At 34.8% G+C, this 24,333-nt stretch overlaps 2 protein-coding genes across 6 annotated transcripts in view; one reads left to right on the top strand and one right to left on the bottom strand.

Annotated features, from left to right (window-relative positions):
- The window catches only part of PPFIA2 (PTPRF interacting protein alpha 2), a 524,056-nt gene extending 516,154 nt beyond the window's left edge, over positions 1–7,902 (top strand). Inside the window, exons 31-32 of the mRNA XM_079140424.1 lie at positions 998–1,089; positions 3,114–7,902. Coding sequence (XP_078996550.1) covers positions 998–1,056 — 59 coding nt within the window. The 3' untranslated portion in view covers positions 1,057–1,089; positions 3,114–7,902. The remainder of the gene's footprint in view (positions 1–997; positions 1,090–3,113) is intronic.
- ACSS3 (acyl-CoA synthetase short chain family member 3) overlaps positions 6,766–24,333 on the bottom strand; it is a 167,388-nt gene continuing 149,820 nt past the window's right edge. For 3 of the 5 annotated variants that reach the window (XM_079140419.1, XM_079140421.1, XM_079140422.1), the window contains 3 exons: positions 9,089–9,188; positions 8,825–9,000; positions 6,766–7,925 (listed from right to left, as the gene is read on the bottom strand). In XM_079140419.1, the coding sequence (XP_078996545.1) occupies positions 7,857–7,925; positions 8,825–9,000; positions 9,089–9,188 (345 nt within the window). In that variant the 3' untranslated portion in view covers positions 6,766–7,856. Of the gene's footprint in view, positions 7,926–8,824; positions 9,001–9,088; positions 9,189–24,333 lie in introns of those variants that run through there. The other 2 variants (XM_079140420.1, XM_079140423.1) reach the window with 2 other exon arrangements.

The following is a 24,333-nucleotide window of genomic DNA, read 5'->3' as shown; positions in this document are numbered from 1 at the left end:
GAAATCATGGCACTTTATTCATATTTTAAAAATGATTTAAAACATCCTAAAAAGATCGACATTGGCTAATGTCCACATCTAGGAAGAATAAGGGACATCTGCATGACTTACGTTTCTTTACTCTTCCATTCCCAAAGCAAATAATTTGTTTAAGGTAGAGATTGGATTTGGACATAGTAAATGGCAATTAACCTCACCGACACCTTGCATGTTTAAATACTGCAAGTTTTATCTTCTTAGAAATCCAGACTCATCAAAATTTTTACCTCTGACTAAGGCGAAGGTCTTAAATAAACCAGCACAGTCATGAGAAGAGAATTAAACACAAAGTCAACAGTAATGTCCCAATAGAATTTCCTTCTGTGGACATTAGACTTTTGATATATAATTCACAAAGGAAAACAGTCATTCTGGAGAGACAACAGTAAAATTGTAGTCACAAAATGATTTGTTTGTTAAATAAAAGAAAAATATTATTATAAAAATATTATCTCATTATTAACCACTGAGAATCATTATTTCTCTTCAAGGTCATAACTTTTACGGTTCTTAAAATTAGTTTCAACATAAACTATTGTCTTTACATTTCTTATGTCTTGTTAATATTGTGGAACATGTTAGAAAAATTCATGAGGAATTTAACATGATTAAAATTAGTACAGAAGTTCCTCAATACTTGATGAAAAACACAATTTACCATTCTGAATTCTCTAAGCTATCTTCCCAACAAAAACAGAAGCACCCTGGGGAACTCTCTTGTTAAGATTTCTTCTAAGGAAGAGTACATAACCACTGGAAAGTTCAATAAATTACATTGGGATAAAATTCTATTAGCAACTGGGTCTAGAGAAGAGGAATGTGAGTGGCTTACATCTGAAACAAAGAAGGTCTACTAATATGTTCAGTACCCCTTTAGGCAGAGAAAAGAAATCTTTCTCATCTGAAATCTTGTACTCAATCATCCAAGAACCTCTAAAGCCCTTTTCTCCATTTGCAGTTGCTTCATCAAGACTGCAGAGGTTAGACAACTCCACTGTTCGCACATACTCATGTTGACAAGCCACTCAAAGGAGGCAGCACTGACCTGCTGTGAGTAGTTTCCCTTTGGCTGACAAACCAGCAAAATAAAAAAAAGAAAAAAGAAAGAAACCTACATAGACTAGTAAATATACACTGTGCCTTTTGGTATGGCCTAGCAGTACAGATGTGAGATAACCCCTTAGAACTGATAGAGGGGGGAAAGGAATCTTCTTTTTAACTCTTAATTTGGTATTTCCTATCACCACCCATCTGCTGTGGTTGGAAGGTCTGTCTATTGGAGGCCAGTCATTCAGTTATTACACATTGACCCCTGGTTAACCATACTGTTTTCTACTTTTTAAAAGGATTTTATACTGATTCCCCTAGCATTTTATTAATAAGATTTTGGTACCTAAAAATTAAACATTTAAGTGACTTTTATATAAGGCAGCCAAAGTAGGCAGATGGGGATTTAAGTAAGTTCTTAGTGTCAAATAGTGGCAGAGAGAGGAAAACGATTTAGAAGTGTTAAAACAAAAGTAGAAACTGAAAACACTGAACTTTCAGTATGTTGCTTTTTATCAGAGTGATTTATATTTGTGGAAAACAAGTATGAATTCTGTTAAGTACCTGAGCCTATAAGATAGGACCAAAATGAAATTAACATAAAATGGAGGACAGAAACAGCACACAACCTTATATATATAGTATGTAGAGTATTTGTGTTTAGAGAAATATCAGTTGAAACTATTTCCAAATCCATACAAAAATGGCACTTTATTGAAAAATAGTTTGATAAGTAAAACCATATTTTCCTAGTGTCAAATGTTCACAAATTATTTTGACCTAAAACACTGCTATGTCAGAATACTCTAGAATTTTCAATGAGTTAATATTTTGAAAAAAAAAAAAAAAAAAAAAAAAACTTTTGAAAGCAATATTTAGAATGAAATGTGTGCCCGGGGCAGGACAGGAAGCAGTAGTAGGTACAAGCAGCTCACCTTGTGCTGTTAATTCACTGCCTTGACCCAAAAGCTCCATCCACAATTGGCTGGTCTCTTGGGCCCAACATGGAGCTGATACACTGCCTTATTGGAGTTACTATTTGAAACCAATAAAACAAAAAACATTAATTTCAGAAAGTACAACCCTAACATTAAAATCTTAATTATGGTATGCAATTTGGCATTTAATTAGGCATGATCTAAAGTATATAATAATTTGGTTAAACTAAAGACTTTCCAAAATACTGTTTATAATTGATTCTACACATAACAATTTCCTCAGGAATTGAATACTTCATTAATTCACTAAATGACTATTTAGTATGTTCAGTAGTGCTTGCTTCTCAGCTCTTGACTGATGGGTAGAATTATTCTTTAACTACTTGCAACATATTTTTCTTTTTTTTTTTTTGTGCATGGCATTCTAGTTCATATTTCCTACTTTCTTCCATTAAATGGGATGTAATGGCGTTTAGTTACAACTAGTAAATCTAGGACAATCAATTTTATTTTGGTGAAACAGCACCTCTTTTATAATTCAGAGCACACTGTTCTACAGAGAATTCCAAGCATACTATATTATTTCTTTTGTTTCAGTAAGAATAATTCTGAGCTTTTCCTAAGCAGATTATGCTAGAAAGAACCTGTGATGCCATCAACTGTCACAGAGCCTTGAAAATATATACTTATTCATTGTTTTCATCACAATTAAACAAAATTTTCTTTTTAAGAGCTCTAAAATATATGAACTAGAATATAAATTTCTTCCATTGAATAGGTCAACTTAACCTGGTGTATAACTAGTAAGCTGTTAAATTTCAGAAGGCATGTTGACATTTTCCTTTCTTTATATTACTGCCATAGTTTCTCCCAAGTTGGGCAAAATCTATTATTTTAGTTCCCTTGCACAAAAGTGGATAAGAGCACATGTTACTGATGTCCACTATTGTATAGATCTTAGATGATGCTCTTTCCATTTCCGTTTAGGACAGGCGTGGGCAGGACGCATGAAGGTGCACCAGAGTAGAGAACAGACTTCACCAGGCTGGGACCTTTCAGTGAACTAACTCTGTCCATTCCATATTTTAGATGTCGTGTTTTCAGTCTACCCTACCTAAAGTGCACTACCATCTATGAAGATGAGCAGTGAAAACCTTTGGGAAGACCGAATTCAAAGGAAATAATGACCAGTAGTGATTTATTAAAAATAAAATGTGATTTTGGGGGGAATCAGATATCAAATTTGGTTAGTTTACTACAATTGTAATAAAATGCTTAAGTCATTTGAATAATAAGCATCATCCACATCATAAATTCTGTACAACAGATGCTTTTATGAAATGGAGCCACTTGTTTTTCATGTTGTAATATACTAGGCATTTATGTATTACTGTGTATTTCTTTTTAAATGTGTAAGTCTTATGTAAATGGATATAAATATGATTTTTTAAAAAATAAAATATATGGTTCATGGAGTCTTGAGTGCAAACATTTGACAATTCCAAGTACTGTTTGTATTTTACCATTCCACCATTTTTACAGTTTTTGAATTGTAACAGTCAAATCAATATGTTTCCTTGAAGCATGTTTCATGCTTCGACATGTTTCTCCTTCAAGTCTGTCAATCCTTAAAGCTGAACACCTGCCTCTGATCATGTAAAAAGAATGATTTAACCTGGAACTGGAGCCAAAAATGACCTTTAAAGGCAATCAGGGATGTCCTTATTTCTAGAAATAGCACTGTGATGGCTTGATCTCCTTTTCAATACAAAACAAAGCCAAACTGTTTACAAGAATCAAGAGCAATTATTTAAACAAATTTATATTAAAAAACCATTATCTTCTCTTGTTACCTGTGGACCAAGAAAAAAAAAAAAAAAGCCACTTCTTTCCTAAGAAACACGTTCATTCAAATACCTTGAACTGCCAGCCCACACTGAACAGTGAATGTCAACCACGGCAGAGGCTGAGGCTCATTTCCACTGGAAAAAACAGAACCCCTTTTTGTCAATGGAACAGAGCATTTGCCAGACTCATGACTAATGTTATAAGCTTTTAGCCAACATGGCCTTGTTGTGACTTCCCTGAAGTCAGTCTTATCAGAGGAAATAAATGAAAGGCAGAGTGGTTACATATATGGTGTATAAAAAGTATAGAGGAGTAATCTCTTCCCTGTGGCTTTATTTGGTGGTGTTATTGTTGTTTATTCTTTGTTTATATGGAAGATTTCAAAGTAAAATCTATTTAATACTACCATTTATCTAATTGCTGATTTTTCTGCTGCTTGATCTTATTGAGCGCAAGACCTGTCATTAGTAATTTCTTTTTGTATTTTAATTTGCTATGTTTGCACGTACATTACATTTGTTTTGATGTCTATTTTTGTTTAACAGATTCAGTCAAAAGGTAATGGTAACAAAAACCCTCTCCATTGTCAATAAAAAAATACTTCCAGTTCTCTGTTTAAGCTTTGTTTTCTAGTAATATAAAATTCAACAACTTATTTGAATTATAATGAATATCACTCAGTAACTCTCAAATATTTAGCTTCAAAAGTAAGTCTGCCACTAGAGGGAGTACTAAACTAACTTATGGACATGATTTTAAACAATGTAAAAGAACGTTCTAAACTCAACTGAAAAAGGGGAACTTGATTCACAAAAATGAAAGGTGATATAGATGCTATGATATTAAAATACCAGATTAGATTTGTATTTACTCTTATACACAATTTTGATAACTTTCACTCTAAAGAAACACCTGCAAAATGAATTTATAAAAAGAAAAATTATATTTCTGTTCACAGTTTTGGAGGCTCCAGTCCTAAGTTGGGCAGAGCCATTGCTTTGGGTCTCTGTTGCCAGATGGTACCTATTGGCACACATGGCAGAACAAACAGCTTCACTTATGGTCAGGAAGCAGATGAGAGAGGGGAAAGTACTGGGTCCCCACAGCCCTCTTTGTGGTCATGCTCCCCACCCATGATCTAGGGATCTCACACAAAGTTCCTCCTGCAAAAGGCGCACACCAACTTCCGAGACATCATCCTGGGAACCACGCCTTTAACACACAAGGCCTTTGGGGGACAGTCAGCATCCAAACTGGAGCAACTACTCAATCACTAAAATCAGTTTCTTCTTTTTAGAGATCAGGTAAGATATATTAGTCACTTATAACAAAACCTAACATTTAGCAATGTAAAAAACAGCTATTTCCTTCAAAATAAAGGCATAAAATAAGCTGCAATTCATAAGACAATTTCTGCCAGATTTTAGAATCATTTAAGGGATTGAGCTAAAATACTCAGAATTCTTTTGTGATACCCAGCATTGTGAATTCTGACATTTCGAATGATCAAATCAGAGCCTTTCAAATAAAATTTAATATAAACAAAACTTCTTTTTAAAATGTAAGTCAGGTCTCATTTGGTTATATTTAATATATTTTCAGGAGAAAAATAATTAATCATAAAACACTTTTCTATGGATTTTGAAAACTTCATTTCAATTTTTCCAATTTCTTACAATACAAACATGTCATGAAAATACCAAAAGTAGATCTCGTGGAATTTATTTTAGCAAATATAAGTATGATTGCATTTTTTAATAATATTAGTGTTTTAAAAGGTATATTTAATTCAAAATATTTTAGGTTCTATGTAGTCAGGTATGAAACTAGAAAATTCCTTTATTTTCCTCCCAAATTATAAGTAGTCTGACGACTGGGGTATACCTTTATTGACCCACTTTTAATTATATGAATATAATTGTACTTTCTCTGACACTGCAAATGAGATAAATTTTCTCAATGAGACACAAGAAATAACTACTTTCTTTGGTCTTATGCACTGTTTTCCACACCCATTTAACTGGAAAATAAACCAAGTCTTTTTGCTGAAATGTTCCTTCACATTTGGTTACCAGGAAAAATGTACAGGAAGACCAAAATAAAGTGTAAACTTTACACAATTGTTGGACCTGCTGGAGTTTATAACTTGCTAATGAACAATGATATACATTCAGTTAAAAAATTTGCTATTTCAAGTTAAGGACTCATGTTAAAAACATTAAAGACATACATTTTAATGCTGAGACATTAAAAGTGATTTATTTATAAGTACTACAGTTGTGATAATTGATAAAATGCACCCTATAGAAAAGACATTTCAAAGAACTCAGCAGCTTCAAATTATTGAATGTCTATATAATTAGTTTAATTCTGAATACTAAAATAATTGAAGTTGAATATATTTTTCAGGAATAACAATCAAGAAGGGAGTTTAAGCAAATAGGCATTTACTTTGAGAAGCCATATATTTTGTAATATACAGTCCAAAAGAGCTAACATTTTCAGAATGTTTTTATGTAGGTTGTGAATAATCTTTATGACACAAACAATAAATGCTCATTTATTATATCTCATATATTTCATGTACCTAGACTATTACATTAGAAAGATATGCTCTTGATAATAATGTTTCCAAAGGACTGAAAAATGAGAAATACTTTGATAAACTTCCAAGGTTCACTGGGCATGGAACTTGTTTTGTGTTTGAATGTATTGTTTGATAACTGATGCATGTAGTTATCAAACCCTAAGTAAACCAAATAGCTAATCACCTATTTCTATCTACTCCAGTTGATTGGTACATTACTATAAACTTATTAAAGATTTATTTTCAAATTCTTTTTAAAAGGCTTGAGAGTTTTATAGAAGTTTAGATAGATGTGTTTAGGCATAATAATTTTCAAATGAATTATTTATTTAAGAATTAGAATTTTCACATAAAACTATGAATGTTTGGTTTTTCTTAAAAATCAGGTTCTTGCAGTAGAGGACCTTTCTCCCTCCCTGCTGGGACCGGTTAGAGGCTGCTCCCTTGATGGAACAGGTGCTCACCAGTCTTCACCAAATCCTATCTTCCTGAAACTTGAGATAAATGGCTCAAACTCACCTCAAAAGAGCACTGATGTTATAGAAACTCCCTGGAAAGTCCCTTGATCTATAGCCTAGTGAAAAAAAAACCTTTAGAGTTCTTCCTTAAAGGTTTTTCTTGCCACTCTACTCCATGTGTATATTGTTTCCTTGATTCCATAGGAAGCTGGAGTCATTAAGAAGTATACAGTCAACTAAGCACCTGAGACATGAGCGGTGACCTCTCAGGAGGTCGCATCTCCATGATGAAAAGATGGGATCCAATGACTCTAGGTTCTCTGCCAGACCTGTGACTTCTCTTGCCAAAGTGACAGATGAGCTGAAGGCAGGGCTATAACCCTGGCCACATGCCTTCCCTCTCACATGTGGGTTACACAGGTTCTCCTACCTAAATACAATTCTTCTGTCTGAATGACTATGTAAAACTCCCAGTTCATCTATTTCATTTAAGACAACGTGAGCATCTGAAGAATATTAGGACATATTCAAAATTTCTATAAGAAAAATTTTAATTACTTTCTGACTTTGACTTGAATATTTGAATATAGATCAAAGCTGTAGATTTTTAACTTCAGGAAGTATTTATATGAGAGTCATTTTCAGTTAATGTGTTTTGAGGGAGTATAATTTTAAAAAATCATATAATAGATTTTCTTAAAGTGCTAGACAGCACCTAATGAGTCATTTTACAGGCAACTGACAACAATATCAAATTTGAAAAATCAAACAGAAGGTATGGATTCTTTCACTAGTCTTCCTTAGACCACTTTAGACCAAGCTTTACAATTCACATTTCAGCTGGCAAGTAATTTCTATTTAAATATTCATTTCTGGAAAATAGCTCAAATAATGCCAACTAGAACATTAACTCAAAATTGAAAGAAAAAAAAAAAAAAGTCACGAAGCCTGCTTCAGCACTTCTTCTATGTGCCCAAAAATGCTGGGGTCTTCGATTGTAGGAGTTACCTAGAAAAAAATTTAGTGTTAGAGAAACACTCTTCCTTGAACCCCTTCAACTCTCTTTATAATGAAAACAATCATATGCAGTATTGTATTTCCACATCATCTTATAACACTTCGGTTAAAAATATACAAAAGAGAAACTTTGAACTTGATATTTAAAAATGTATCTATAGTTTTTCAGAATAACCAAATAAATGGTTCAATTAGCAAAACTATTGGTCCTAGATGGTACTTTCTTTGGAGTTCCTTTTAAGAATCTTTCTATATATTTCCATAGGGAGTTTTTAGGTTTTTTTTCTTTTTGACCTGTATTCATGCAAGTACCCCTTAATGCTGAATTGACTTTAATTAGATATTATTGATAAAAATATGTGTACTTATGCACAATGTGCATACAAAAATTTAAAGAATATATCAGTATAAAGTTTCCTAAAATAATTTTCTCTTAGAATAGAAGAAATAATTAGGACATACATCAATTAGAAGGTTTTAAGCATCTTTAACCAGCCTCAAATATTTTGCTTTCTCATTTACTCATCACCATTAATGAAAGGAATGAAGGAAAATGTACTTTTAATTCAATGTGATCAAGGTTTCATAAGTATGTAATTCAATGTGATCGAGGTTTCATAAGTATGTTTGAATTTAACTGACATAATTACTGATAGTAAAATGCTTTCACACAGATTCCTGTAATCAAAGCTATGATTTTAATTAGTCTGCCTTTCTTGCTCAAACCCTCATTCCTACAGTTTCCCTTTTAATATTAAAAAAAATCATTGTGGTATGCTTTCTATGGATACAATTCATGCTGGAGAATCATTTTTAAAGAGTTTTGCTGATGCCAATGAAATGGTGAAAAACATTTCAGTGCTCAGTCTTAAATATCCTTGGTCATTTACCTTATACGGCTTGCCATTGACAAGGGCAGATAGAGTGGATCGCGGAATTTTTCCAGATCTGGTTTTGGGTAACTGTTTGACAAACACTGCGTTTCGAAAAGCAGCCACAGGGCCAATGCTCTGTCTAACATGTTTCACAATTTCTTCCAAAATTTGTTCCTCTGTTGCGTTTATGTCTAGGGAGAAGGTTGAGATGGTAAACGCAGAATTAACCTGAGTTCATCATTCAGGCCCAAACAACCAGGAAGGACAAAGGTGTCTCACTTTTCTTCAACACGCAGAGTGCTAAGGGAACATGACCTTTCAGTGGGTCTTCCTTGCCAACCACAGCGCAGTCTGCCACAGTACCATGGGACAGGAGAGACTGTAATGAGAAAAGATAATTATTTAGAATATATATGTGTATATACATATGTAATTTTAACACAGAAAAAAAAGTAGAAGTCAGAGAACCCCCAAATCCATAGCTGCCTTTCTGAAAATTTACTGCAAATTCACATCATTATTACTGAGGCGAATGGTTAGGATCCCCATGGTAGTTACTAAAGCCTGACAGTAATTAAAATAAATTGCCTAGCTTATCTGGAAAGTAAGGGAATTGTTTCTTCATCTTAATTTTTTATTAATGAGGTCAGAGAAAATAAGCAGTGAATACCACACATCAACAAAGTATAATAGGCCTTCTCAAACAGGGGCCTTCGTGGTGATTTGATGTTAATGTAACTATCAAAGCACAACTTTAGGAGGAATCCAAGACTGCTCCTGGACAAACAAGGAATTTAGTGAACAATGACCAGAACATTCCATTCCTCGAGTGGCCACTCATCAAGAAAGGATTTTCCAGGGTTTGAAAGAAGAGGCTGGATATGGAAAGACATTTCAACACCAGTAAATCACCACTGACGAGGACCCATGTGGTTCACCCTCAGCTCTCAAGGCCTTACTTAGCAAAGCCACTATTGAGAATCCCAAGAATACACAGACAATCACATGAAACTTTTAAAATGCATATTCAAAAAATCCTCTTTTGAGGGATTAATATATATTGCAGTGATTCCAAATGTCTAATGGCTAGGGAGAACAGCAAACAAACTTGATTCCACTTCTATTTATTCCTTCAACAAATGTTTATTTATTTATTTATTTATTATTATTATTATTATTATTTTTGCGGTGCTGGGGATTGAACCCAGGGCCTTGTGCTTGCAAGGCAAGCACTCTACCAACTGAGCTATATCTCCAGTCACAAATATTTATTAAATGCCCCTGGTGTTGTAATCCTACTGCACTAGGTTCAGTAGAGAGAAAGAACAGGCAGAGTATCACTTCATGGTGCTTAGTCTAGTAGGGGAGACAGATATTAATATACAATCATGAATATTTATCTTCTATGAAAGTTTAAATATAAATTGAGCTACTATAAGCATTGATGTGGCTGTGTCACTGTAGTAAGCTGATTTTAACTCCTTTTATACTGAGGAGTGGTATAATCATGTGGAATGGTGGGTCCACCCATAGTTTTTTGAGGAATCTCCATACTGCTTTCCAGAGTAGTTGCACCAATTTGCAGTCCCACTAGCAATGTATGAATGTACTTTCTCCCCCACATCCTCATCAACATTTATTGTTACTTGTATCCTTTGTGAATGATTTGTTTATAAAAATAAAGTCCCTTTGTATAATCCAAATGCAGACTGGAGAGAGAGAGAGAGAGGAAGTGTGTGTATAAGGATTCTAGAGAAGTAATTTAGGTTTTATATGTAAAATATAGCAAAAGCAGCTAACTTCACACAGGCTATACACCTCAGAGAAGTTCTCCTTTAGAAAATGACAAGGAGCAGTCTGAAGAATGAGCAGGTATTGATTAGGCAAGGTATTGATTAGGCAAGGAAGAGGGGCAAGGCAAGACCAGTAGAAACATTCCACGTGTCCCCTTCAGACCTGAGGGAGACCAGCATGGCTGGAAGGCAGAATGACAATGGTACAGAGGAGATGGGGTTGCAAAGGTGGATGGGGGCCATGCCAGGGACTTAGTCCAACAATTCACTGCTTCAGCAACACTGGGGATGGGCAATAAAGCACTTTCAGTAGTGAAGGGAAAGGGGCAAGCTCAGAATGAATTTTATAAACATACATTATTTGTTTAGAGTAGTTTTAGATTTATAGCAAACTGAGCAGAAAGCAGAGAATCCCCATACTATCCCCATTCTCACATACCCACAGCCCCCCACCCCCAGGACTCTGCACCAGTGTGGTACATTCATTATAATTAAGGAACTAACACTGATACATCATTATTACCCTGGTCCATAATTTATATATGGTTCACTTTTCTTGTATGTTCTATGGGTTCTGATAAATATGTAAGACATAGTCCAAAATTATCATATTATACAGAAAAAATTCACTACTCTAAAAACCCCCTGTGTTCTACCTATTCATCTCTACCTTTACCCTACTCTTGGCAACAATGACCCTTTTACTTCTCCAAAGTCTTTTTTCACAATGTCACATAGTTAAAAATTATACATGTGGACTTCTCAGATTGAATCCTTTCACTTTAGAGTGGGTTTTGAAAAAAACACAACTTTGATTCCAGCGTAGAAAATAAATAGAGGATTGTTGATGGTGGATGTCACAGTTTATGCCAGATAAGCACCTGAGAGGTTCCTGTGGCAGACTCAGGTTATGGTAGTGAGTATCAAGAATTTAGGTTTTCTTTAGAAGTAAAAATCGAAGAAAATGTGATGATAAATTGGATGTGGGGCTGATTTTGAAGTTTTTGGCTTGAGCAGCTGGCTGGATGGTGGTACCAATTGCTAAGCCAGAAAAGGCTAGTAAGGACTAGGCTTAGAAGGAAAGATCATGTATTTTCTTGGAGATTTCCTACTAAAGAGGTACTTTAAAGACAACTCAGTAGAGGCAGTTAGATATAGGGGTGTCAGACTGGCTTAAATTGCAGATCACATTTAGATGTCATTCATGTATAGATATTAAGGGAAGCTATTGACTTGTATGAGATTATTTAGAGAAAAAGTAAAGAAAAGAAAAACTAAATGTAGTAAAGAACTCCAGCATCTAATGGCCATATGAAAAAAAGAAACAGTTGGTGAAATAGACTAAAAAGACAAAGCCAGAGAGATGAGGGAAAGAAAAATCTGGGACACCCTACTTTCAAGTAACAAACTTTGCATAAAGATTTTTAATTAAGTAAGCTGAATTGAAAATGAGGTTTCTCTTCTCTGAACTCCTGGAAGACTACATTTTTTTGGAACGATTAGTACAAAACCAACGTACTACTTTACACTATCCCCACCCCAAAACACACAGATCAGTCTTACTCCTCCCAATTGTAAGCATCCAGTTCGAAGTACTACATTGTTAGTATTTCTATCCATGAAGCTTTTAAGTCCTACAGTGCTGAGGATAACACATGTTGAATAACTGATTTCTGTAGCATTTGTTTTATCTTATTTGCTGATATAAAGATGTTCATTTTCTCTTTACTGCTATCTAAAAAGTTACCTAGAGCATACCATACAGACTATGCAGAACCATAATCTCCCATTGCTACTATTTGGGATATCAAAATGCTCCCAGCAATTTTCTTATTTGTTACGATAGTATGTACCTTTAAAGTGCATTTACTGAGAACAGATAGACAAATTTTACTGCCAGATATTTGTTTTGGTAGTTAACTATAGTCAGTTGCCAATTATGAAAAATAATATTTTCTCCACAGCAGATAAGATATAGGATTGGTAGGCTAGATCCTCTAATTCTGACTTAGCAGTCTCTTAATGAGTAAAGAATAACTACTTTACCTGGCTAACTAGAACTTTAATAATTAAAAGAAACATTTATTCAAGTATTCATTTGACCCATAAGCTTCTGTTCCTCAGTTTCTAAAATGCCAAGGTAGAAATACGTTCAAATCACTGTAAAATAAATCAGTCATTCAAATATTTTGTCACTTAACCAGTATGACTATAACTTGAACTAAATTGAATGTCAAAATTTCTAGTTTGTCATTCTTTCACCTTGTTATTTTAATTTCTTCATATTTACATCTTTAGCATTAGTGGTTTTAGAAGTAGATGGGGAATTTTTTTTTTTTTTTTGTAGCAGGTAATATTTTGAAATCAGATGTAACACATCACACAATTCCCTATAATTTTGGTTACTCAGATAAATTCTTAAAAATCTGTGAGAAACAACATCATTTTTCAGAAATCTATATCATCTCTAAATAAGGCACATTATTACAGTGGATAAAATATTGTGTTGATCTATCAGTTAAAAAGATGCCATCAAGGAAGAGAGGCAGTTTTCTGTGCTGAACCTGCAAGTAAAATCTGCATGCAACACGAACTTTAACAACTGCGTCATTTAAAAGGAAAGCGTCAAAATGTATCTTGATAACATCTGAGGGACAGAAGCCAACCAAATGTCTTCTAAGTGAAACAAACAAAAGTCCCATGCATGAGTCCCTCAATGTAGAGTCTATGAAGCATTTGTGATATAGTGGCATTTAAGTACCTAAGACAGTAATACACCTTAAAAGGTAATTGTCTCATCACAAGTTGGTATATTCATGTCATGAAAATAGGCCTGGTAAATGCCTGTTGTTGTGTTTCTGGAGTATGGAGATTTTTGAATAGATTTTAATGGATTTACAATATTTCAAGCCTTCATTGGGCAAAACGAAGTACAGTTTTCAATTATGCTTTTAAGAATTTTAATTTTAGAAAAATCAGTTTAAATCAAGCACCCCCATTCAACACAAGGAATTACTTTGGGAAGAAAAAGGCTGCTTTTTCATTTCCTTTGACATTGGAGAAGTCTAGGGAACTATCAGAGAGAGTCCACATCTTCATCAATACCCACATCAGTACTCAGAAAACAGTCAACAATTTTGCAACTATTTGAATCCAGTAGGAAGTTAATGCTGGATGGAATTGTAATTGCAAGGGACCTTTCACTTTATGGAAATGTATTGAATTTTGAAGAAACCACTTCTAAAATAGTAAACAAAATAGCTAAGTTGGAAAATAGATAGTGATGCTTTGGACAGAACAACCTTCAAATGGACAAATTGTATATGAACACTGCCCTAGGTTCTTCATGCAGTATTTTAAATAGTTCCAAGTTGCCAAGAAAAATTAGTAGGATTATTGAACAAGCTGGAACTTAAGCTACATATGAAAGGATAAAATCAGGGAGCCCAACTTTTCTCCTATAGATACCTTTTCCTTGAAAAGTCCTGCCTGCAGCAGGGAAAAGCAATGAACAAGAAGGATGACATTGGCTCCTGCTAATTTTGTCTCATAAATCCCAGACGAACAGATTTCAGACCCAATTTTCTTAAGAACTCCTTGAACTGCTACCAAAATTTCCCAAGTGTCTAGCTGCTTGCTAGGCTTTCAAAGATTAATTAACTGTTAAAATAGATCTTATTACTCAAGAGTTACAGAAGGCCCTCACTTGTATTCGGATCTGCAAGAATAATGTCCTCTTAAATTTACAAAAGCTATTCTAAGGCTTCATTTTCTTATGATAAGAATAGAAAAGAACATGAAGTATGCTAAAATATTATTTTTGATGTAGTAATTTTAATGGAATATCTGTTTGATTTAGTGTTATGTAAGGTAATATACTCATAAAATTTTTACTTAAAGGAAAACATAGGTATATTCACCATAGGTAAAAACATTTCATTTTTTTCCCCAAAAATGAAACTTTCAAAGGACTAAAGTTCTTTTGGTTATTTCAAAAAGTTAAAGTGGAATCTGGCATTCACCACTGAGAACTCTGGAAATTAAATACTTATGTTTGGGCATTTAATAAGGGCTGGTTATGTAATCAGTATAAACATATCAGGCAATATTAAGTATCAATTTGCTAAGCAACTCTATGAGGAGTTAGGGAAAAGTCGGTAAAGAATGCTGTCTTCTTAAAGGTTTCCCAATAAAGAGAAGTCAAACCTAATATGAATGTGATGATGCATTTCTTTTTATTTAATAAGAGTTCATTGTTTAATTCATGTAAAAAGAGATGTTAAAGACTTAAGGCCTGAGAAACGTCCTGCTATGTGTTATAAATACTCCAAGGCTCAGGGACAAAACTTCTGTTCAATGCCAATAATTCTGGCACATTTTCTTTATTTTTCCACTTGAACTGCCTTTCTGGCCCATCCGAACTCCCCATTACATGCAGTGAGGAGGATGTCAGCAGAAACACACAAAAGGGCAACATACATTTGAATAGGTTGACACTTCTCTTTGCATTCTAAAAGGGAAAAAGAAAACCAAGAATTTGGGCTGATAATAATAACTGTGAGGATGTAATCTTCATACTTTGATTAGCTGAGTCTGCCTGAAATATGTGTGAATGTTGGAGATAATCTTCTAGAAGCAAGAAATTAAAATTCCACACAACCAGAACCCCCGTTTGCCAACACTCCAAAATACATGAAGCAATTTTCAATTTCAAAGTTATCACAAAACACTGAGTCCTTGAAAGACAAGACATGACAATAGTACACAAAGGTCATATGTTCCAAAACATTTTATGAAATTCTTTCTTTTCACTAAAAAAAAAAAAAAAAATCACAATGACTGACACAAACATGGAGGAGGAGATGGAGAAGAAAGAGCAAGTAGTTCTGAGCTACTAAGTTAGTCCTCCAGGTGGGTCAGGCCTCTAGGGAAAGCCAACTATTTGAGAAGAGGAATTGTGTCTTTAGTCTGCATACTCTGATCCCGTTGACTTGTTAATCATGCTACTTTAAACTTTTTCTTTCATTAAATTGCAATTCATTTGCTCCATTCAGTTTAAACATTATTCTGGAGATCAGTTTCTAGAAAAGATAGAGTAACTAGTTCCACATTCTCTCTTCTACAAATTATCGTGGAAAAAAAAAAAAAAAAAGTGGGCTAAAATACCTATAAGAAGACTCTCAAATTACCAGACCTTAAGAGAAAATCTGATTGTGAGTTCCTTGTTTGTCTGGGAGTCTGGGGATTTTGTTACTGTTGCATTTTGGTTTGTTTGTTTTGCCTGCTACATATTTTGGCCTGGGAGCTGGAGCAGCCCAAAATGTGAAATTGCCTATGAATATCAATAGACAGGAAAAGAAAAGAAAAAAAACAAACAAAAACCAGCTGTGCCTAGCCTGAGGCCCAGGAAAAGGAGCCTTGGAGTTGTGAAATGAACTATCCTCCAGCTCCTTATGAACCCAGGAGAAAGCAGTTCCCTGCCCACACAAAGCATTGAATTCCCAACCTGACACCTGTCAGCAAAGAAGCTGGGTCCACTCCCTTCCCCTCCTTGACTATGCAGCAATCCTGTGGGATGGAGCTATTATCAGGAGAGCCCAGAAAGACTCCGTGCCCCCATCCACAGCTACACAGTCCCTGAGAGTGAGCCCTGCTGGCTTACCCTACCCAACATCAGGACGTGCCAGCAAAGACACAAAAGCTCTGTCCTCTCCTCAGAGACTAAGCCCAGACACATTGAAGGAGTGAGCCCCTGGACAGTATGAGAGCAAAGCCCCAACTTACTACCCAGAAGACCAGTAGGGGGCGTCCTGTGACTCAAAAGTGAAGAGAGGCCTGCAATTTGAGTCTTGCACATAGGAGCTTAGAAGTCACCACTGTATCTGATAACATACAGAAATACCAAATTAAAAACTAACTTTTTTCTTTGATCTGCTAGAGACTGAGGTCAAAGGGCAAACTGCTGCTCCCCAAACTGGAGAGACTAAAAAATTAAGAAATCACAATTTCCTGGATTAAAAACCTCCTTAGGAACAAGTGCCTGGGTACTTGTAGGATGAAAACCTGAATTGCAATTGATAAATTATTGGCGGTTCAGTGTGGATAAGTCTGAGAATTAAAACCTGCAGGACCCTCCCTCCCCCACTTTGGGGCTCCATATCCAGAAGCACATGTGAGAATCAGAGAAAAATTTCTCATATTTAAGGCATAAGCTGGATAAAAGGTACTATTTTGAAATAGTCCAAAATATTCTGTTCTTCTTAACAAGGTCTGTCCCCAAAAGAAACTATGTGCCAGAGCCTTGCTTGCTACAGTTTTATCAGAGCCTAAATCACCTTGAGAAAAAGAAATGCGCAGCTCCAGCTCCCTCTAGCCATCCTGTGCTATCTAAAGGAGGAAGAAACCAAGAAGTACTACTAAAGTTCACAGTCCAAGGACACACCAAAGACAAAAGAACTTTCTCCTCACCTCACGCCTCACCACCACATTACTAACAGACACTGACTAGAATTCTTTTTACCTAGACGTCATGCTCACATTTCAACAAAAAAAATTACAAAGCATATTAAAAGGCAAAATACAGTTTGAAGAAGCTGAACGGGCATCAGTACCAGTCATATATGGCAGGAATGTTGCAATTATCAGATCAGGAATTTAAAAAGCTATGATTATGATGCGAAGGGTTCTGTAAAGTCACAGAAACTGGACTTCTCAAGGTCCTAGGGCTCATATCACAACCCCTGTGCCCTGGATGCTGGATGTGCAGCTTAAGGAGTTAATGTTTGACCTGCTGTGTTTTGTTCTTGCTTTGATTTGATACCTGCTTATTATTTTTCTATTCTTCCCTTTTGGAATGTGATTATTTATTTGGAACCATTGGATTTCGGAAATTTGTTGAGTTTTGATTTTTATGAGGCCTATAGCTGAGTTTGCCTTGAGTCTCAGAATACACTTCAGACTTGCACTTTGAAACAATGCTACAACTGTTAAGAGATTGAGGATTGCAGGAGGATAAACTGAATGACTTTTGCATTGTGAGATGGACACGAACCTTGGGTGGCCCAGGGTAGAATGCTATAGTTTGGGTGTGAAATGTCCTTGGGTGTGAAATAGACTGTGTGTTAAAGGCTTGGTCCACAGCCTGTGGTGCCATAGGTGGTAGGAAAGTCTTCTGGGGTGGAACTTATGAAAAGGTCTTAGATCACTGGGGGTGTGCCCTTGAAGGAGATTATGGGGTAGATTCTAGTCTCTTCTTCTTTCTCTGTCTGCATTTTAGCTGACATGAGGTGAGCAGCTTCCTCTGTAATACACTCCTACCACGATATGGCTAATTCAACATAGGCTGAAAGCAACAAGGCCAAGTGATAATGGACTGAAATCTCTGAAACTGTGAGCCAAAAATAACCTTTCCTCTTTTTAAGTTCATTATCTCAAGTATTTTATTACTTCCACGAAAACTGACTGAAATAGGAAAAAGCAGAAAAAATTCAAGAACATATATATATAATGCCAGCAAGCAAAGATATGGAAATTTTGAAAAATAATTAAAAAGAAGTGCTGAAATTAAAATATTGTAACAGAAATGAAGAACGCCTTGATGCCTTGATGGGTCCATTAGTCGAATGGACATGGCTGAGCAAAGTATCTCTAAGTTTGACAATATCTCAGTAGAAATCTAAACAGGAAAGCAATGATTAAAAAAAGAAAAAGAAAAAAAAAAAAAAGAACAGAACAGAATATCCAAAAACTGTGAGACAATTATAAAAGATGTTACATAGAAATAGTAGGAATACCAGAGGGATAAGAGGAAAAAGGAACAGAAGCAATATTTACAGTAATATTTGAAACAAGAATGAGAATTATTCCCCAAATTAATGTCAGACACAAAACCACAAATCCTTTAATCCCAAAAAACAAAAAGCAGGGAAACTATCAGAAAACTACATATAGGTATATCATATTAAATTCCATAAAATCAAAAAATAAAGAAAAAATTCAAAAGCAGCAAAAGAAAAAAAACCTACCGAAAGAGGATCAAACATAAGAATCATGCACCTTCTTCTCAGCAGTCATGTAAACAAGAAGAAAGTGTAATAAAATATTTACATTGTTGGCAAGAAAAAAAAAAAAAAAAGGCATCAATCTAGAAATCTGTGCCCTGTGAAATTTTCCCTCAGAAATGAAGGACTTTCTCAAGCAAACACAAAATGAGGCCATTTTTCCCCCCAAGAGACTTGCCTTGTCAGAAAGGTTAGAAGAAGTTCTTCAAAGACAGGAAAATACTATGGGTCAGAAACATAGATGAACAAAAGAAAAAAATAAAGGAAGAACATCAGAAATGAATATATGAAAATAAATTAAGACTTTTGTTTTTATTTTTTTACTTTATCACATAGATAAAAATTTATTCAAAATAATAATAGCAATTATATATGTACATGTATAGACCCACACTTGTGCTGACCTAGCATATGTGAGGCTTTGGGTTCAACCCCCAGCACCATGAAAAAAATAAGAAAAAAAGATAAAAATAAAAATCATCTATCTTTGATTCAGAACACCTTGCTTTCATATTCAGGATAAAATTAACAATGATGAACATTAAACAACTAAAAGTAACCCAATAAATATGAACAAGCACTTGGACAGAATGGAAACAAAAACATAAAAACATAGGCTACCACCAGGCATGGTTGACACATGCCTGTAATCCCAGCAGCTCAGGAGACTGTAGTGAGAGGATCCCAAGTTCAAAGCCAGCTTCAGCATCTTTGTGAGATCCTGTCTCAAAATTTAAAAAAGCTACTATTCCTATTACTACTAGTAATAATAATAATAACCAAAATAACAAAAGAGAAGGGAGAAAAAGGGAAATGTTATTTAAAAGAAAAAAAAAAAAAAGAGAGAAGAAGACGAAGAAGAACAAGCAGAAGCACAGAAAAATGTAATGATAAGCTGGTCAACATTTACACAATTGTCTAAATACTCTAGTTAAAATATAGACATTGTCTATATTATATTATATGTGGATAATCAAGTATATGCTGCCTACAAGAAACATACATAAAGCATAATGATACAGACAGATTAAAAACGAAAATTTAGGAAAAGATAAATGATGCAATCATTATTCAAAAAAGATAGAATGACTATAAGACTATCACACAAAGCAGATTTCAGAACAGAAAAAATTACCTTGGATAAAAAAAAAAAATCAACATATAAAAACAAAAATGCATTGTAACATGTAAGGTTTATCCCAGAAATGCAACATTAGTTCAAAAGTGAAAATTATTTAATATAATTCACATGCTGGTTTTAAAAGACAACAGATGATCCTGTCAAAACAGGTTAAAAAAGGATTTGATAAAATTCATCATTTGTGATTTAAAAAACTTAGCAAATTAGGAATAGTAGAAAAGTTTCTCAGTTTGATAAAGAGCATCTACAGAAACACCTACAGTTAGCATTATTCTTAATCATTAAACATTGAATTTTACCCCAAGATCATGAACAAGATAAGAGTATTAGCTCTTGCCACTCTTATTCAGGGTCATACTGATTGTTTTAGCCAGTTCAAAAAGGCAAGAAAAATAAATATATGAAAGGTATACAGATTAAAAAGGAAGTAATAAGACTATTCATAGACATTATGAGTATTTACACAAGAAATGCCAAGAAATCTAAAAAACAGAACAAGAAGTCTAGAATTAGTAAGCAGGGTTACCATGATCAGAGAATGAATATTAGTATACAAAAGTCCTTACTAGTTCTATTCACTAACAATGAAAAGTTGGAAACTAAATTTAAAAAAAAAAATACTATTTGTAATAGCTAAAAATTAAATACTTGGGTATAAATATAACAAAATATGTTCAAAATCTGTATTACAAAAAGTATGATATGTTAATTAAACATCAAAAAAGACCTAAATACATGAAGAGGCATATGAAGTTTCAAGAACTGGAAGATTTAATGTAGTTTAGATAGAAATATTTCCCAAATCAGTCTATACATTTACACAGTTTTAATGAAATTCATGCAAGAATTCATTGAAACTATAGAAAAACTCAATCTAAAATATGTACATGAAACTAAAGGAATGAGAACAGCCAAAATGATACTGAAAAGGAAGAGTCAATTACAGGCCTCATGCTATTGAACCACAGAGCTACATGATCAGGACAGTATAGTATCAGTAAAAGGATAAATGTGTGGGTTAATGACAGATCATACACTCAAATATTATCAGCTGATTTTTGACAATACAAAAGGCAATCAATATAGACAAGGCGATCTTCTCTATAAATGATTCTGGAAAAACTAGCATCCACTGTTTAAAAAATAATTCTCAACCTTCACCTCACAATTTAAAAATTAACTCAAAAGTAAATTTAAAGTAATATAAAATGCAAAACAAACTAAATGTAAAATTAAAAACTAAAACTTGGCACCCATGCAACCCATTGTTGCTGCCCCATCTCCAGATGCAGCTGCCTCCATATTGGGACACTGACCAGGGCCTGGAGGCCCAGTGTCAAGGTGCCTGCAGGTTTGCCTACACTGCTGACATGTCAGGACACAACCACCTCTATCTGGGGACACCAACCAGGGCCTGGAGGTACATTATCAAGGTGCCTACTGGTCTGGTTACACCTGAGGTCTTCCTGCTGGGTATGCTGGCAGCCACCACATTTCTGCAGAGGTGGAGAGAGTGGGGTTCTCCCCAGCTCTAAATAAGTCCTTAAGTGCACAACTGGGGTGGGATACAGCCAGCCCATCAGAAAGTAGGAAAAGGGTGTGACGGCAACTTGGTCTTGGTTCACCTAACCAGTTGGTCTGGCACCTGTCAGGTTAGGTTCCTGGGGTCCACTTGAGCCAGCATTTGCTGGACCCCAGCACGAGCCGAGCCCCCAGCACGAGTCCAGCATCCATTGACCTCCTGGTTCCACCAGGTCCAGCATCAGTCTGGCACCCAACAGGGTCCTCTGGCTTCCCAGTCCTCAGTCTCCCAGCCCCTCACTACCTGCCAACCTGGCCCAGCACTCAGCTACCTGGGGGACCCACAGTTCTCAGCACCTGATCCTGATCTGCCCTATGCAGAGCAACTCTTGGTGACAGGTGTACAGGTCCCAGCACTTAGCGCTCAGGAATGCCTGGGAGAGAAGTGCCTGGCATCTTAATAGGAGCATTAGGTTTAAGGCTGTATATTGTTTGCATTAAGTGCTGTTAATACTGATAACCCCCTTAAACACAAGGTACTGGAAACTTTCAGGGACACTATAGGACTTCTGGGTAGAAACTGTAATGTCTGGGATCCACACTGCTAGAAGGGATGACACACAAACAACATGAAAAAAACTAGGGAACAAAATGCCCCAAACAAACCAAGATGCTCCATTGACAACACAGTAGAAGAGATGTCAGAGAAGGAGTTCAGAATGTATATAGTAAAGGATGCTGTAAAGAGTGAAATCAGATAAACTTCAAGAGGTAAAAGATCACTTCATAAAGAGATAGAGATTATAAAAAGAGTTCAAGAAGAAATTCTCAAAATGAAGAAATCAATAAGTCAAATTAAAAATCCAATGGAAAGTATCACCAACAGACTAGACCACTTGGAAGACAGAACCTCAGACAATGAAGACAAAATATACAATTGAAAATAAAGTTGACCACGCAGGGAAGATGGTAAGAAACCATGAACAGAACTTCCAAGAATTATGGGATAACATGAAAATACCAAATTTAAGATTTATTGGGATAAAGGAAGGCACAATCTTTTCAATGAAGTGATATCAGAAAATTTCCCAAACTTGAAGAACAAAATGGAAAATCAAATACAAGAGGCTTATAGGACACCAAATGTACAAAATTACAACAGATCCACACCAACGCACATTATAATGAAAATGCCTCGAATAAAGTGTAAGGATAGAATTTTAAAGGCCACAAGAGAAAAGTATCAGATTACATATAGGGGTAAACCAATTTGGATCTCAGCTGATTTCTCAACCTAGACCCTCAAAGCTAGGAAGTCCTAGAACAACATATACGAAGCTTTGAAAGAAAATGGATGCCAACCAAGAATTTTATATCTAGCAAAATGAAGTTTCAGATTTGAATATGAAATAAAAACCTGCTGTGATAAACAAGAGTTAAAAGAATTCACAACTAGAAAGATTGCACTACAGAATATTTTCAGGAATATATTCCAAGAGAAGGAAATTTTTTAAAAAAAGGAAAACCAGCAAAGGGAAGAACTACACTACAGGAAAAGACTATCAAAGGAAAAACTAAATCAAATTTAAAATCAGAAATAAAGCAAAATGAAAAGGAATATAAATCATATCTCAATAATAACTGAGTGTTAATTTCCTAAAGTCATCAATCAAAAGATATAGACTAGGAGATTGGATTAAAAAGCAAGACCCAACAATATGCTTTCTCCAAGAGACTCACCTCCTAGGAAAAGATATCCATATACTGAAAGTGAAAGGATGGGAAGAAAACATATAACTCACATGGACTGTGTAAACAACCAGGGGGGTTCCATCCTCATATCAAATAAAGTGGACTTCAGTCAAAGTTAGTCAGAAGGGAAAGAAGGATATTTCATACTACTTAAGGGAACTATACATCAACAACACATAACAATCAAAAATATTTATGTTCCAAACAATGGAGCATCTACATACATCAAACAAACGCTTCTCAATTTCAAGAATCAAATAGATTACAACACAATAATACTGGGTAACTTTAACACACCTCTCTCATTACAGGATAGATCTTCTAAAAATTAACAAAACAAAGAAACTATAGAACTAAATAATACAATCAATAATTTGGACCTAACAGAGATATACAGAATATTTATGCATTAATGAGTGATTTCACTTTCTTCTCAGCAGCCTGTGGATTTCTCTCTAAGATAGACCATATCTTATGCCACAAAGCAACTCATAACAAATACAAAAGAAAGTACTACACTGCATAATGGAAAGAAATTAGAAATCAGTGATAAAATAAAAATAGAAGTTACTCCAACAGCTAGAGACTAAATAATAAGCAAGTAAATGATTAATGGGTAGCAGAATAAGTCAGGAATGAAATAGAAAAATACTTAGAGGTAAAGGCGAATACTGATATAACACATCAACATCTCTGAGACACTATGAAAGCATAGAGAAAATTCATTGCACTGAGCTCATTCATTAATAGTATAGAAAGTCAATAAATAGATGACTTATATTACGTCTCAAAGCCCTAGAAAAAGAAGAACAAATCAACACCAAAAGCAATAGAAGACAAGAAATAATTAAAACCAGAGATGAAATCAATGAAATTGAAACAAAAGAAACAATTCAAACATTGACAAAACAAAAAATTGGTTCTTTGGAAAAGTAAATAAAACAGATAAACCTTTAGCCACTATAACAAAGAGAGAGAGAGAACTCAAATTACTAAAATTTGTGATGAAAAAGGAAATAACATGATGGACAATACTGAAATACAGAAGATAATTAGTTTGAGAATTTATACTCCAATAAAATAGAAAATCTCAAAAACATCCACAATTTTCTGGAGACATATGACCTAGCCAAACTGAAGCAGGAGGACATACAAAATTTAAATAGATCAATTCAGTAAATGAAATAGATGATGCTATCAAAAGCCTACAATCAAGAAAAGTTGGGAACCAGATGGATTCTCAGCTGAGTTCTACAA

The sequence above is a fragment of the Sciurus vulgaris genome, assembly GCF_902686455.1.
Source record: "Sciurus vulgaris genome assembly, chromosome: 5".
Taxonomy (NCBI): domain Eukaryota; kingdom Metazoa; phylum Chordata; class Mammalia; order Rodentia; family Sciuridae; genus Sciurus; species Sciurus vulgaris.
Note: the sequence above shows the minus strand (reverse complement) of the source record. Positions and strands in the feature narration are given on the sequence as shown.